Source organism: Rhinopithecus bieti, unplaced genomic scaffold (assembly GCF_001698545.2).
Source record: "Rhinopithecus bieti isolate Rb0 unplaced genomic scaffold, ASM169854v2 scaffold_15834, whole genome shotgun sequence".
In the NCBI taxonomy this organism is placed as follows: Eukaryota; Metazoa; Chordata; class Mammalia; order Primates; family Cercopithecidae; genus Rhinopithecus; species Rhinopithecus bieti.
Genome location: NW_016808980.1, coordinates 319,962 through 334,870, shown reverse-complemented (window position 1 = coordinate 334,870; position 14,909 = coordinate 319,962). Strand labels below are relative to the sequence as shown.

Sequence of the window (14,909 nt, the reverse complement as noted above, 5' to 3'; positions counted from 1 at the left end):
TCCATGCAATTTAGCAATCCTGTGGAGGAGGGTTCCCTTCCCTTAAATTCTAGCACAGCTCCCAAGCCTGATACTCACTGGCCCAGCCCACGTCACATGCCCCCCTCTGCGTGGATCACTCATGGGACCTCTGCCTGGGTCCCATGCCCACACTTGAAGTCTGGAAGGATGGGTCGGTCCTGGATGACTTACACGGACTTGGATTTATGAGGAGGTGGTTTTACGAAGGAAAGTGGGGTGCTATTACCCACAGACAAGGAAGTGGATGCAGGCAGGCACGGGCAGTGGGAGTCCCCCACTCCCACTGATGGGCCATGTGGTCAGGAGGTGACAAAAAGGAGCATGTGAATCGCCAAGGGTGTGGTCTGGCCCGCAGTCAGTGCCCCCCAGAGGTCAGCTGCCGCCATTCACGGGAAAGCTAGAACAGGGGGTGGCACTGCTGGGTCATGGCCTTTGGCTGCAGTAGGAGGGAATGAGGACACATGAGAAGTGTCTTCCTGAGTAAACGGAGGCAAGTCTTCATGAGTGAAAGCTCCAATTCCAGGGTGGCAAATTCAGGATCTCTTATGGTCGCGTGCACACACACACACACACACACACACACACTCTCACACACACACACACACACACTCACACTCACATCTGTGCAGTCGGGTAGAAGGTGGTCTTGGTCACCTCCCTAACTTGCCACAGCTTTTTCCTGCAAGCAGAGAGAGCCAAGGGCCCATGTGTTCCACTCCTGCTTGGTAATTAATGAGCGGTGGCCCCCATCTGACCATCTGGGCCAGATAAAATGGCCTTGGCGCTGAGCTAAGCCAGTGCTGAATTATTTATCACCCACATTCGCCTGGCTATTTAAGTGATGGACAGCAAGTGACCTCGCTGTGTCAGCTGGACCTGAGGTGCTGGCAGAACTCTCAGAAAGGGCCGAAGGCCCCCACTGACTTGTTCTCAAATCCAGGGGAGGGGCCAGTGGGGGAGGGGTAACGACTTCTGAGCACCTACTCTGGGCACAACACGTGTGGGATTGCTTGCATTCAGCCTCACTGGACCCTTGCAACCACCCAGGAGGTAGCAATGTTACCCCCAGTGTTGAGACCCAAAGGGGGACATGACTTGTCCACAGTCACAGAAAGTGGGGAGCTGGGATTTGAACCCACCTCTGCCTGGTCTCAGTCCAGGGATCTTCCAGTCCACCTCCCAGGCTGTCTTGGAGCTCCACCTCTGATCCAAAGGTACATAGATGTTTATTTGACAAATGTCAGTGAGCCTCCACTATATGCTGGGCAGTGGGTAGCAACCAGGGAGTACTTCGTTTTCCTTTTCAGTAAGGCCTAATAATGGCACCTGCATGATGAAAGTATTGAGCAGAGGAGTGTGGTGCCTCCTGGCCTCATGGGCACTAAAGAGGAAGGCACAATCTATCTCACCATCATTGATGCTATGGTGCATTTCTTTCCAGCTTTTCCCAGTACGTTTTTCTTCTGTGATTAAGATCATGCAGCTGTTTTAATCTAACCTTCTATTTGGTCTAATACTATAACATGAGCATTTCTCATGACATTGTACAACACTATAGAAATCATTTGAATACAGCCTGAGAAACATAGTGAGACCTCATCTTTACAAAAAATAGAAAGATTAGCTGGGCATGGTGGTGCATGCTTGTATCAGCTACTTGAGAGGCTGAGGTAGGAGGATCACTTGAGCCCAGGAGGTAGAGGTTGCAGTGAGCCACGATCACACCACTGCACTCCAGCCTGGGTGCCTTCTGTTTCACTTAAAATTAATGTGTCCATTAAAAAATTTTGAACAGTTTCAAAGGGTATTTGCAAGGAAAGTCAGCCTCCTTCCTCCCTATCCTCTTGTCTTCCCAGCTTCTGTCCCAAGGTAACCTCAGTTACCAGTTTCTGGTGTCTCTTAGCGATGGTCTGTGCTTCTTTGGGAGGCTGTGGCAGGAGGACTGCTTGAGGTCAGGAGTTTGAGATCAGCCTGGGAAACATAGGGAGACCTCCATCTCTACCAAAACAACAACAACAACAACAACAACAACAACAACAAAACCTAGCTGGGTAGCATGTGCCTGTGGCCCCAGCTCCTTGGGAGGCTAAGGCAGGAGGATCACTTGAGCCAAGAGGTCAAGGCTGCAGTGAGCTATGATTGTGCCACTGCATTCCAGCCTGGGTGACAGAGCAAGACCCTGTCTCAAAAAAAGGGATGGTCTGTGCTTCTTCATGTATATTTCTCTTTAAACAAACACACAAATGGCAGCATGCTGAGCCACCACCCTGCACCTTGCTGTTTGCATGCTTCTGTGTGTCTTGGCTACAGTCCCACATCAGTACACACAGAGCCGGCTTCTTTTTAATGACTTCCTGCATCATCATCCAATGGCTGGATCTTCATTTATCTCATTGATCTCCTATTGATAGACATGGAGGTTGTTTCCAGCTTTTTTCTATTACATTAGCACTGCAATAATTATCTTTATGCATATGTCCTTCTGCCCGTGTGCAATTGTGTCTGTAATGAAATTACTGGGTAAACATGATATTTAATGATGATTTAATATTCCATTATTATGATTGAATAGGATAGTCATGGCAGACAAAAACCTTCCTCCAAATTGAAATTAGTTGGTATTCTACCCATGTCTGGATCACTGAAGGGTGCCATATAGATATTTTAGCCACATACCAAAGAGCTGAAGCTAAAATGTGTATGAAAATGTTGAGCTAAGACTGAAGCCTTGAAGCAAGAAATTCCACTCATTTTCCTAAGTGTTTATCTATTGGGAAGTTTAAATGATTTTTATTCATAGCTTTCAGTCATCAATGATGATTGCCACTTTCTTTTATATGTACACAACACGCACACATTTATTCTTCAAGTGACTGAAAGAATTTTAAGATACAAAGCATAGCATATGGATAACATTTTGCATCCCAAACTACATCGAGAATGATTATATTTGGAAGCAAATCTTTAGATATCGCACCAGTTAGCTATTGTTGCCTAACAAACATCCACAGCAACTCAGTGGCATACACCCATCAGCATTTATTTAACTCACGGGTCTGTGGGTCTGGCTCAGTGGGGCAGCTCAGCTCTGTCCATGAGTCTCTCATCCTCCTCTTGGGATCAGTGGGCTTGTCAGGCAAGTGGAAACACAAAGTTTCTCGCGGCTTAGGCGTAGAATGGCTGTTCCTTCAATTCCACCTCATTCTATTGGCCAAAGCAAGTCCACGGCTGAGCATAAATTCAAAGGACAAGGAAAATACACTCTGGCTCTTGAATGGGAGGAACAGCAAAGTCACATGGTAAGGAGCGGGGATTCTGGGATTGGTGAAGAACTGGGGCCAACAATGTGATCATTCTCAGCTGTGAACAGTCTTAACTGATACACGCTGTTCCTACTACTGACACCGTTTTGCTGATTAGCTACGAAGATTCCCTGTGTGACCTAGAATTAGTGACTTCGCACACAGTCAGGGATACCATGAGTGGCCCTGAAGTAGGTATTTTGGGCCACAGAGTAGTTTTGGCCATGTCCTGAGGCTGGAGATAGACACTAGTCATTCCCGGGTGTTTGGCAGTAGTGGGAACCCAGGTCTACTGGCCCCTCTGTCTTGGCCTGGGCCGTGTCCCTGGCAGAGACGAGTCAGCTCTGCCCTCATAATGACATAACAGGGGCCCTTCTCCTTGCAGGGGAATATGGGTCCTGCTGCTTTCTGGCTCCTGCTCTTCCTTCTCAAGAATCCTGAAGCCCTGGCTGCTGTCCGCGGAGAGCTCGAGAGTATCCTTTGGCAAGCAGAGCAGCCTGTCTCGCAGATGACCACCCTCCCACAGAAGGTTCTAGATGGCACGCCTGTGCTTGGTGAGATGGTCACACCCTCCAAGATAGCCCCTAAGACTGCGTCATCATGGACCCCCAAAATCCTCCCCAACATGGGCTCCTGTCTTCCAGAGTCCATCAGTGTCCTCCAACCTAGGGTCTCCCTGAGCCTCCTATCTTCACACACCTGGCATCTCCATACTCCAGTCTCAGCTAGGGGTCAAGTGACAGAAAACCTAACTTCAGTTGACTGAGGTGAAAAGGTACTTTGAGACATGTCACTAAAAAGTCCAAAGGACTGGCTTCAGGCACAGGTGGATCCAGGCACTTTAACAATATTGTCAGGACTACTCAGTTCCTCTCCACCTGTCATCCCACTGGGTTGACCCCAGTCTCAGGCTGGCAGTAGCTGTTGGCAGCTCAAGGCTGACTTCCTCCTGGCTTTGTGAGACTCTGCATCTCTTACAATTTTCCCACCAAGAGTCCCAAGACTGTATCTCATTGGCTTTCTTTGGGTCATGTGTCCATCCTGAACCAATCACAGGGCTCAGAGGGATGCTGTGATTGGCCAGTCACAGCCTCATCCCAGGAGTTGAGCATAGAATCAGCAGTCTAACCCCTGAGAGTGAGAGAGGGATGGACCCTAGAGGAAAACCAGGGGCCCGTTTTCAGAAGAGAAATATATGCCGGGAAGGCAGGAACAGAGATTGATGGCCCTACTCTCTCCCCAGCCTTCTGATATCTCCCTAGCTCCCACTTTCCCTCACAACTTACCTTGGGGTCAGACCTGGATACCCTCATTTTCAAGGGTCTCTGAGGGACCACAGAGACCACATGTCATCATGTGTCCTTTTTCACCTTGCTGTGTGACTGTGTGGACGAGGCAGGCACCCTCTCTGAGCCTCTTCATCTTCCTCTGTAAAATAAGAGTTGGGGGTGGCATATGAGCAGGTGAAGGGATAGCCTGCTGACCCTTCCTTGCACCTGCCCCATGCAGACAGCGTGCTGAGTGAGAGCCTCAGGCTTACAGCTGCCCCCTTCATCACGCGCGAGGTTGTGGTGGACCTGGCCATGCCCATGGCAGACGGGCGAGAATTCAACCTGCGACGTGGTGACCGCCTTCTCCTCTTCCCCTTCCTGAGCCCCCAGAGAGACCCAGAAATCTACACAGACCCAGAGGTAAATGGCAGGGGTGCCTGGTCATATGGGGTCTGTGGGAGGAAAATCAGTGACTTTGGGATGAGCCAGATCTGAGTGGCAGCCTGGCTCTGCTCTTTGTTTGCTATGTGACATGGCCTAGATTGCTTCACCTCTCTGTGTTTGCTTCCTCACCTGTGAAATGGACCTCATCATAGCACCTGCCTCGTAAGATTGATAGGAAGATTAAATGGGATCATGCAGAAGCAGATATTGATGGCCCCACTCTCTCCCCAGCCTTCTGATATCTCTCTGGCTCCTACCTTTTTTCACAGCTTCTCTTGGAGGCAGACCCAGATCCCCTCATGTTCAAGGGTCTCTGAGGAACGGTAGGACATGAGGGGATGTTCATTCACACTGAGTGCTTTGTGATAGCTGAGCCATTTTCCTTATTTCAGAATGTTATAGTGTCAGTTTCTCAACACTTTTCCCTCTCCCCAGACTTTGAGAAGAAGTAAACTTTCACGATTGCTAACAGATTGGGTGTTTACTGTGTGTCAGACCCTAAACTACATGCTCACCCATCCATCCATTCATTCATCTATCTACCCATCTACTCATGCATCTGTCTATCCATTTATTCATCCACCCAGCCACACACTCACCTATCTACCTATCCATTCATCTATCCATCCACCCATCCATTCATCCATCCACCCACCCAATTTACCCTTTCATTCACCCATCTACCCATTCATCTATCCATCCAGCCACCCATCCACTCATCTATCCATCCAGCCACCCATCTACCCATGCATCCATCCATCCATTCATCCATCCACAGACTCACCCATCCATCCATTAATCTATCTGTCCATCCATTCATCCATCCATCCATCCATCCATCCATCCATCCATCCATCCATCCACACACTCGCCCATCTACCCATCCATTAATCCATCCACCCATCCGCCCACCCATCCATCCATCCATCCATCCACCCACCAAGCTACTCTTTCATCCACCCACCTACCCATGAATCCATCCATCTATCCACCCATCTATCCATCCATCTGTCCATTCATCCATCTACTCATTCATCCATTCATCCGCCCACCCATTCATCCATTTATCCACCCATCCATTCGTCCATCCACCCACTCACTCATATGTCCGTCCACCCATTCTTCTACTTATCCACCCATCCACTCATCTACTCATCTATCCATCCACTTGTCCATTCATCCGTGTATTCATCCATCCACCCATCAATCTACCCATTCATTCACCTATCTACCCATCTGTCCATCCACCCCATCTACCCATCCATCCATCCATCCCTCCATTCATTCATCTTTCCATCCATGTTTCCATCTCTTAATCTATCCACTGGTTCATTCACCTATCCTTCCACCCATCTTTCAGTCAGCAGCTACTGCATGCCAAGCTCTGTGCTCAGGTACAACCTTGCCTTACCACTGTGCAGTGTAACCAAAGGAAATTGGCATTTTCTTTTAAAAATATTTTAATTTCTTTTATTTTACATTACAGAAGTAATATATATTATAGAGTATAAAGAAATACAGAGAAATATATACTTTAATGTGAAATATATATATTTCCCTTCTTCTCCAGTTCTACAGAGTTCTCTAACCATGGTTTGGAGTGTGCCTTGTGAATTGTTTTCATGGCTTTACAGGCATACACACAACACATTCACAGACCATGAAAAGACTGGTGTGTGTATAGGATCATACAATATATACTATTCTGAAACTTGCTTTTTTCACTCAACAAGCAATTGTAGAAATTCTTTCCATGTCAGTACACACAAACCTTTTGCCATAATTTTTTAACCAATCCCCTATCAATTGACCTGTATATGGTTTCCAGATTTTCCCTCCTATAAACATGACTGCCATGAACATCCTCATACATTTTTCTTGGCGTGGGCTTGTTCTGGGAATGGGGTCAGAAGAGGACCTTCTTCCTATTTCAGGTATTTAAATACAACCGATTCCTGAACCCTGATGGATCAGAGAAGAAAGACTTTTACAAGGATGGGAAACGGCTGAAGAATTACAACATGCCCTGGGGCGCGGGGCACAATCACTGTCTGGGGAGGAGTTACGCAGTCAACAGCATCAAACAGTGAGTGGGGCCCAGGGCGGGTCCAGGGTGGCTCCTGATCCCCTGGTTGATACGCGCCCTTCTCTCCTGGGACTGAAGGCTCAGCCAGGAGAATGATTTGGCAGAGGCTCCACATGGACAGCCCGTGAGCCATCTCTTATTTGTGGTTTCACAACTGTGTGCTTTAAATCAGAAGAGCTCATGTAAAAAAGCCAGATTTCGGATTTCTTTTGGAAATAATCAGATATGGCAGCAGGTTCTTCCCTCCAAGACTGGTGTCCGGATTCCAAATACTGGACATTCCTTTCAGCTGACCACAGCTGTCTGTCTGCAGCTGCTGCTGCGTGTTCAGAACTTTGTGTTAGGAACTGGCCGAACTTCACTGTTCCCAGTTGGTTATTTTAATGCCTGTGGGGCCGAAAGTCTCATAAATTATCTCCTTTGAACTCCAGGAGCTTTGGCCATCAGCATCACAAACAGATTGGACCGGGGTTATGACATTTGCCCTGTCCTCCGTCCAGCCCCTGTGCAATCATAAGCTGGGTTACCTTCTGAGCCTCTGTTTCCTCAACTATAAAATGAGGGTTCTGATTATAACTACACCCCAGGAGTGACAGGATAAATGAACTGGATCTTTCTAAGTTCTTAACCCACTGCCTGGCTCATTGCAGGCATTTGAAAAATGTTAATTGTTATCATAATTATTATTATTATGAATATGCATGCATTATGCTAAGTGAATGGGCATATTACATTGACCTTTGGCCTCAGTTTCCTCAAGAAAATGGAGTTGATTATGAGCATAATACAGCTCATATACATTCCTAAAAATCACCTTGCTGTATGAAATCACGCAACAAAAACTGCAGGAATTCATGCCTGTAATCCCAGCACTTTGGGAGGCCGAGGTGGGTGGATCATTTGAGGCCAGAAGTTTGAGACCAGCCTAGCCAACATGGTGAAACCCCATCTCTACTAAAAATACAAAAATTGGCTGGGCGTAGCAGAGCATGCCTGTAATCTCAGCTACTCAGGAGGCTGAGGCAGGAGAATCTCTTGAACCTGGGAAGTGGAGGTTGCAGTGAGCCAAGATCGCACCATTGCACTCTAGCCTGGGCGACAGAGTGAGATTCTATCTAAAAAAAAAAAAAAAAAAAGAAAAGAAGAAAAAAAGAAAAGAAAACCTGCAGGGATTAGTGGAAAAGGGGACTGGGGCCCAACACTCAAAAACCTCATCAGTGACACATTAAAAATAAAAAAAGAGAGAAGAACCCAGTAAAAAATGGTAGTAAAGTTTTACACATGTTCATGGCTAAGAACTATGTAAGTGCTGTAATAATTGTGGCTGTAGATCGATGCTTAGTTGTGTGCACGTGTATGTTTTATGGATTTCTGCACAGCCAGGTTCAGCTGGGTGCAGTTTTTTGCCTTTACTTCATGCTTCTCACAAGTGAAATTGCACATGAGCAAATGTGAAACTTGCATTATATTCAAATGGTGCCCTAATATATCAATCCTATTGGAACAAATTCACCTGTTCAAAACAAGTGTTAGAGCAGAACCGATTGGCGTTCCTACCTCATCAACTTTTTGGACAGATATGAAGAGATAGCGGGTACTAAATGCTTAGCTGGTGCCTAGCGCACAGTGTTCCAATAAATTAGCTAATTTGTTGTTATTTTTATCTCACTGAATTGTCATGACAACCCTGCTGGTCCATCTAAAACTGAGTCTAGACAGGTCAGATCATTTGCCGTGTTCCCACAAAGTGGAGGTGCTGGGGTTCAAATCCAGGGGTGGGCACAAAACTGCCATCCCATAGAAACTCACCCTCTAGTATCCTACAGCCTCAGAGCTGGAAGAGACTCAACTTGCCTTTCCCCTCTTTGACCAGATGGGAGAACCGAGACCCAGAGTGGGAAAGAACTTGCCGAGGGCCACATTCCCATAAGCGGCACAGCCCAGATCTTCTGTCCAGAGTGTTAACCCCCCTCTCTCCTCCTCTGCCCTCTTCTTCACTCCTTCAGTGAGACAGAAGAATCCCCGCCATGTGCTCAGTCCTGCATTGGGCACCTGGGTTGGGGTAGGGAATAGTGGTGGGAAAAGAGTTATGAGACATTCTCCTGACACAAACATGGGCATTGTAAGATGAGGCAGGGAGGCAGCAATCGTTGACATCTGTAGGGCTGGCTCCATGTTTATGGGGGCACTAATTACATCATAGGCATGGCAGCTTCGAATGTTTAGTATGACAGTTTTCTCAGAAGATGGCAGTAGAGAGCGCTTGTTCTTGCAAAGTTGGTCTATTTAGGACAATTTTCTCGGAGATGGCAGTAAAATGTCTTGAGAGAGCGATGCCTGTTTCTAATCTCACAGAGACATCTAAGGGTTAGCAGCAGCCCTGGCCAAGATAGACAGTGAGGGTTCCAGGAGTTTGGAGAAAGGCGGGGAAGGGCGTGGACTGGAGGATCCAGAGGAGTTCCTGTATTAATCAGCATAGGCTCAGCTCTGCACCTGCCGAGTCTCAGTGGCTTTTACCAACAGAGGTGTAGGTCTACTCACACGGTATCAGCTGTGGGTTTGGGGGGCTTCCCCCCTCTGTGCAGAGACTCGGGCCAGGCTCTTTCCCTCTTTCAGCTCCGCCATGTCAACATGAAGCCTGCATGGCTGCCAGGCAGGAGGGACAGCGGGAGAGCCACACGCTGGCTCGTGAATGCTTTGACACAGGGGTGGCACAGGCCACTTCTGCACACAGCCCATTCACCAGAACTCATCCATGGGTCTGCCTCACCTTACAGGGGGCTGGCAAATGTGGTGAGCAGCAAATGCGTTTGTTCAACTTCCTCATGCCTCTCTTCTTCTCCTTTTTCCCAAAATTGGTGTCAGACTTAGGAGGCAGCCATGGCTTCCCTACCTTATTCCCAATAATTCCCTGCTCTACTCCTCTCCTTCACACCTTCCATGCCATCTCTCTGCAGATTTGTGTTCCTCGTGCTGGTGCACTTGGACCTGGAGCTGATCAACGCAGATGTGGAGATCCCTGAGTTTGACCTCAGCAGGTATGGCTTCGGTCTGATGCAGCCAGAACATGACGTGCCCATCCGCTACCGCATCCGCCCATGACAGGGAGCAGATGGATCCACGTGCTCGCCTCTGCTCAGCCTGCCCCAGCCTCCCAGCTTTCTGTGTGCACAGTTGGCTTGGGTGCAGGTGCTAGCATTACCACTTCCCTGCTTTTCTCCCAGAAGACTGGGTCCAGAGGAGGGAAACGTTAAGAGAGGGTGAACAAAGAAAAGACATTGAAAGCTCTATGGATTATCCGCTGCAAAGTTCTTTCCAAAATCAGGCTTTGTCTGTTCCCAACTCACCTCGTTCCTCTCACCTTGTGATATCCACAAAAGCTATTCAGACAAGGCAGGACTAGGAATCCTCACTGCTCTGTCCCCAACTCCTGGAGGGGTCACCTTCCCAATTCTTATCAGCTAGCATGGCCCAGGCCTTATCCAGTCAAAGCAGATGCTGGCCACAGAAAGGCCATTCAGGACCTAGCAGTCTATCCACTGATGTCATTCAGCAGTCAGTCCCCCAATCATCCTTAAACCAGCTAAAGCCAAAGGAGTCCCTTAGAAGATCTGCTTCCCTGGGGGCCCCATTTGCCGGATTGCCCCACTGCTCACACTACCTGAGAAAATGCAGGAGAGCTTCCCCCAAGGCTGATGCGTTCCCAGCACAGAACAGGGACACCCTCCAAACCCTGGGCTCTGAGGAGTGGAGTTCTCTGTTCTAGAGTGACAGGCACCAGATGGGATGGGCTTTCTCAGTGTCAGTACTCAGGTAGGGAGCTAAGGAAGACACAACCCAGAGAAGATGGCTGGAAGGAGCCAGCCAGGACTCCTTAGACACGTCAAGCTAAAAAAGAAGGTGCCGATTTCATGCATTCTAGTGCAGAAGCCCCAACTGTGGTCACGATCCAGTCTGCAGACCTGTTTTATTTGGACTGCACTTAAAGAAAATACCTTAGTTGTTATCATCTTTGGGAGAGTTCATTCAAAACGTCTCTTGAAAACTTGGTTTATCTGACCACACTGGGCTCACATTCCCAAGGGTAACTCTTGGCCAGACCTGAATGGCAGCTGCCTCCCTTATGTGGGACACGTGCTCTCAGCTTCACCAGAGTTCTGACCGGGTCTGCTTCTGCATTCACAGCGCCTCCTGGCACTGAGGGCATCTGAGTGTGAGACCCTGTTCTAACTCTTAGAAGTGACATTGTAAGAGGTGGTGGGGACCAGCTAATTGGTCCAACCCAGCCTGAGTGCACCACCCTTTGAACAAATGTATCAGTGATGAAAATCTGCCTTTGCCCCAGCTTTAGAACAAAAAGCCTAGACCAGGCACAATGGCTCACGCCTATAATCCCAGCACTTTGGGAGGCCGAGATGGGCGGATCACTTGAGGTCGAGAGTTCAAGACCAGCCTGGCCAACACGGTGAAACCCCGTCTCTACTAAACATACAGAAATTAGCCGGGTGTGGTGGTAGGCGCCTGTAATCCCAGCTACTCAGGAGGCTGACGCACCAGAATTGCTTGAACCTAGGAGGTGGAGGTTGCAGTGAGCTGAGACTGTGCCACGACACTCCAGCCTGGGCAACTGAGCAAGACTCTGTCTCAATAAATAAATAAATTAATTAATTAATTAAAATAAAAAACAGCTTAAAGAGAAAAATGGCCTGCAAACATTTTTTATGATCCTAGTTTTATTAATATAAGGTCCTGTCTGTTGAGGCCCTTTAAATGCCTGCGATAGGCCCCATAGACAGTATTTCTACTCCTCACAGCATCTCTGTGAAGAGAAGGAGGGTTGTGCCCACTTCATAGATGAGAAAACCGAGAGGTGAGGTGACTTGCCTGGGGCCACATAATTCATAAGCTGTAGAACTCAGCAGGCAGATTCACTGTCCCAGGAGCAAATGCTGGATAGGCAACTCCTGTTCCTTGGGCTCAAGGGGGCTGGTGATGGTGCAATTCTTTCTGGCTTCAGAGAGCTGACAGAGCCAGAGGCACCTAAACATGGGCACATATCGTAAGACACATAATGAGCTTTAGCTGAAGGAAGAGAAAAGAACCCTAGACCTCTGAATGTCCCGGAGGCTTATCTCTTCTCAGAGGAGCACTGGTGTTTGGGGGCTTCCCTGGGCCTCAACCTCCAGGCACCCCCAGGATTCCCAGAGAGACACTGTGATTGGCAGGAGGCGGGATATCCCCAGGGAAACCCATCTTCACGCCTGGGTGACCCCCACAGCCGCCTCCTTCTTAACTCTGCGGGAAATCAGAGCTGGCAGCCTCCAGTGGGAGGACAGAGCTGGTTTCCCTGGCAACCCTCAGTTACCTCATCATGGCTGGGAAGGGAAGGAAGCAAGCTGGCAGAAATAGCTATGGAAGGTCTTGCGCAGGCTGCAACCCTGGTGTGCTGGGGGAAAACCCTTATGACTCCCCCCTTCCAAATCAGGCTGGGTTGTCACTGAGACTAGATTCTCACCTGCCTTCAAAGAAGAGCCAATCCCCTTTAAAGGTCACACCTCCTTGGAGCCACAGTCATTAGTGAATTACACTCAAGGAAAAGACGTGCTCCCACCAGGCAGCTCCAGCTGTTACCTGAGATACTGAAGTGCAGCTCAGGAGACGATGATTTAAACCTACCCTTGTTTTAATCGTTCTTTTCTTTTCTTTTTTTTTCTAAAAAAAAATAGAAGCTATAAAGAAAAGAGGGAGAGATGAGTGGGTTAGCTACCTGCTACATGCTAGTTAGGAAGGTACCTGGATGCCATTGCATTTCTTCATCCCTTGCTTAAGAATCAAAATTGCTGGACATATGTTAGGAATACTCTTTCTTTCTTTCTTTTTTAAGCTCAGTGGCAAGAATGAAATACTCTTTTTTTTTTTTTTTTTTTAGACAGAGTCTCGCTCTGCCGCCCAGGCTGGAGTGCAGTGGAGTGATCTCGGCTCACTGCAAGCTCTGCCTCCCGGGTTCACGCCATTCTCCTGCCTCAGATTCCCGAGTAGCTGGGACTACAGGTGCCCGCCACCATGCCTGGCTAATTTTTGTATTTTTAGTAGAGATGGGGTTTCACCGTATTAGCCAGGACGGTCTCGATCTCCTGACCTTGTGATCCGCCCGCCTGGGTCTTCCAAAGTGCTGGGATTACAGGTGTGAGCCACCGCGCCCGGCCAAGAATAAAATACTCTTAAGCTGACCTAATGAAGTGTTTCCTTACCACTGTGATTATTATTACTATTATTTGCTATATTTTAATATTGTTGTTTACCGAATATTCTCCTTTAAACAGACTCGCTTTTAAACTTCATTTTAAAAGGAACTTTTTTTCCCCAATTGCTGCCAATAGTGGATAACATGTATCACTCACTGCCAAAAATATAAAGTGACCATAAAAAAGAAAAATAAATTCACTGGGGAGGGGTCCTTCATGCTGGTGTGGCCAAGGCTGAGAGCTATCTCTTCTCTGTTACAAAACGAGATAAGCAAGTGTTAGCATTGCCTTAAGGTCATACTGGCATCTCCCTGAACTTCTCCAGGGACAGAAGGAGGAGTAAGTTGCTCATCACATGGGCCACCAGGGCCATCTCCCACCAGTGGCCCCCACTCACAGGGAGCTGGCAATGTCCTACCTGCCTGTTCCCCAGATGGAGAAACAGGCTCTGAGAGCTCACAGGTCTTGCCCAAAGTCATTGATTTTGATGATTAAAAAGAATAAACACAGTGTTTCCTGAGTAGCAGTGATTGTTATGCCTTGCTATTTTAATAAAGATTCTATTTTCGTATAACATTGTCAAGTGGAAACATGCTGAAATCTATTAAACCATCCTTGTTTGTGGAACTGCCTCTGAGTGTGATCCTGATGGAGGGCATTGGCTGTGCCTGGAATGGTGAGGTCAGCTCCTGGGACAGGAGAGCACAGAGCATCTACTCTGTCCCTTGCTGTGGGCCCAGGCCTCTCACAGATAGAATTGAGCCACACCTTTACCCACCCTCCAAAGCATAGATGAGTATCCCCGTTTTTATAGAGGAAGAGACTGAGGGTCAGAGAGGTGAAGTGGTTTGCCCAAGAACATGTGGATAAGAAGTAGCAGACCTGGGATTCAAATGCAGGCCCCTCTGCTGCCTGAGACAGTGTTCAGGATCTTTCTTTCAGTGATCCTCCTGCTGGCAGCAGAGGGATTGAGTACCCATTAGAGCAGGGGTCCACAACCCCTGGGCCACGGATCAGTGCAGGTCCTTGGCCTATTAGGAACTGGGGTCCACAACAGGAGGTGAATGGCGAGCGAGTGAGCAAAGCTTCATGTATATTTACAGCCGCTCCCCATCGCTCACATTACTGCCTGAGCTCCACCTCCTGTCAGATCAGTGGCGCCATTCGATTCTCATAGGAGGGCGAACCCTATTGTGAACTGCACAGGCAAGGAATCTAGGTTGCGCCCTCCTTATGAGAATCTAATGCCTGATCATCTATCACTGTCTCCCATCACCCCCAGATGGGACCATCTAGTCGCAGGAAAACAAGCTGAGGCTCCCACTGATTCCACATTACAGTAAGTTATATAATTAGCTCACTATTTCAAACAATGTAATAATAATATAAATAAAGTGCACAATAAACGTAATGCACTTGAACCATCCTGAAACGACACTCCCACCCCCACCCCTGGGTCCGTGGAAAAATTGTCTTCTATGAAATCAGTCCCCGGTGCCAAAAAGATTGGGGACCACTGCATTAGAGGCCTTTGGGGCAG

The 14,909-nt window shown here is 48.0% G+C and overlaps 1 protein-coding gene across 1 annotated transcript in view; it reads left to right on the top strand.

Annotated features, from left to right (window-relative positions):
* The window catches only part of PTGIS (prostaglandin I2 synthase), a 67,820-nt gene extending 56,251 nt beyond the window's left edge, over positions 1–11,569 (top strand). Inside the window, exons 7-10 of the mRNA XM_017888178.1 lie at positions 3,709–3,877; positions 4,833–5,014; positions 6,973–7,124; positions 10,082–11,569. Coding sequence (XP_017743667.1) covers positions 3,709–3,877; positions 4,833–5,014; positions 6,973–7,124; positions 10,082–10,226 — 648 coding nt within the window. The 3' untranslated portion in view covers positions 10,227–11,569. The remainder of the gene's footprint in view (positions 1–3,708; positions 3,878–4,832; positions 5,015–6,972; positions 7,125–10,081) is intronic.
* The last annotated feature ends 3,340 nt before the right edge of the window (positions 11,570–14,909 follow it).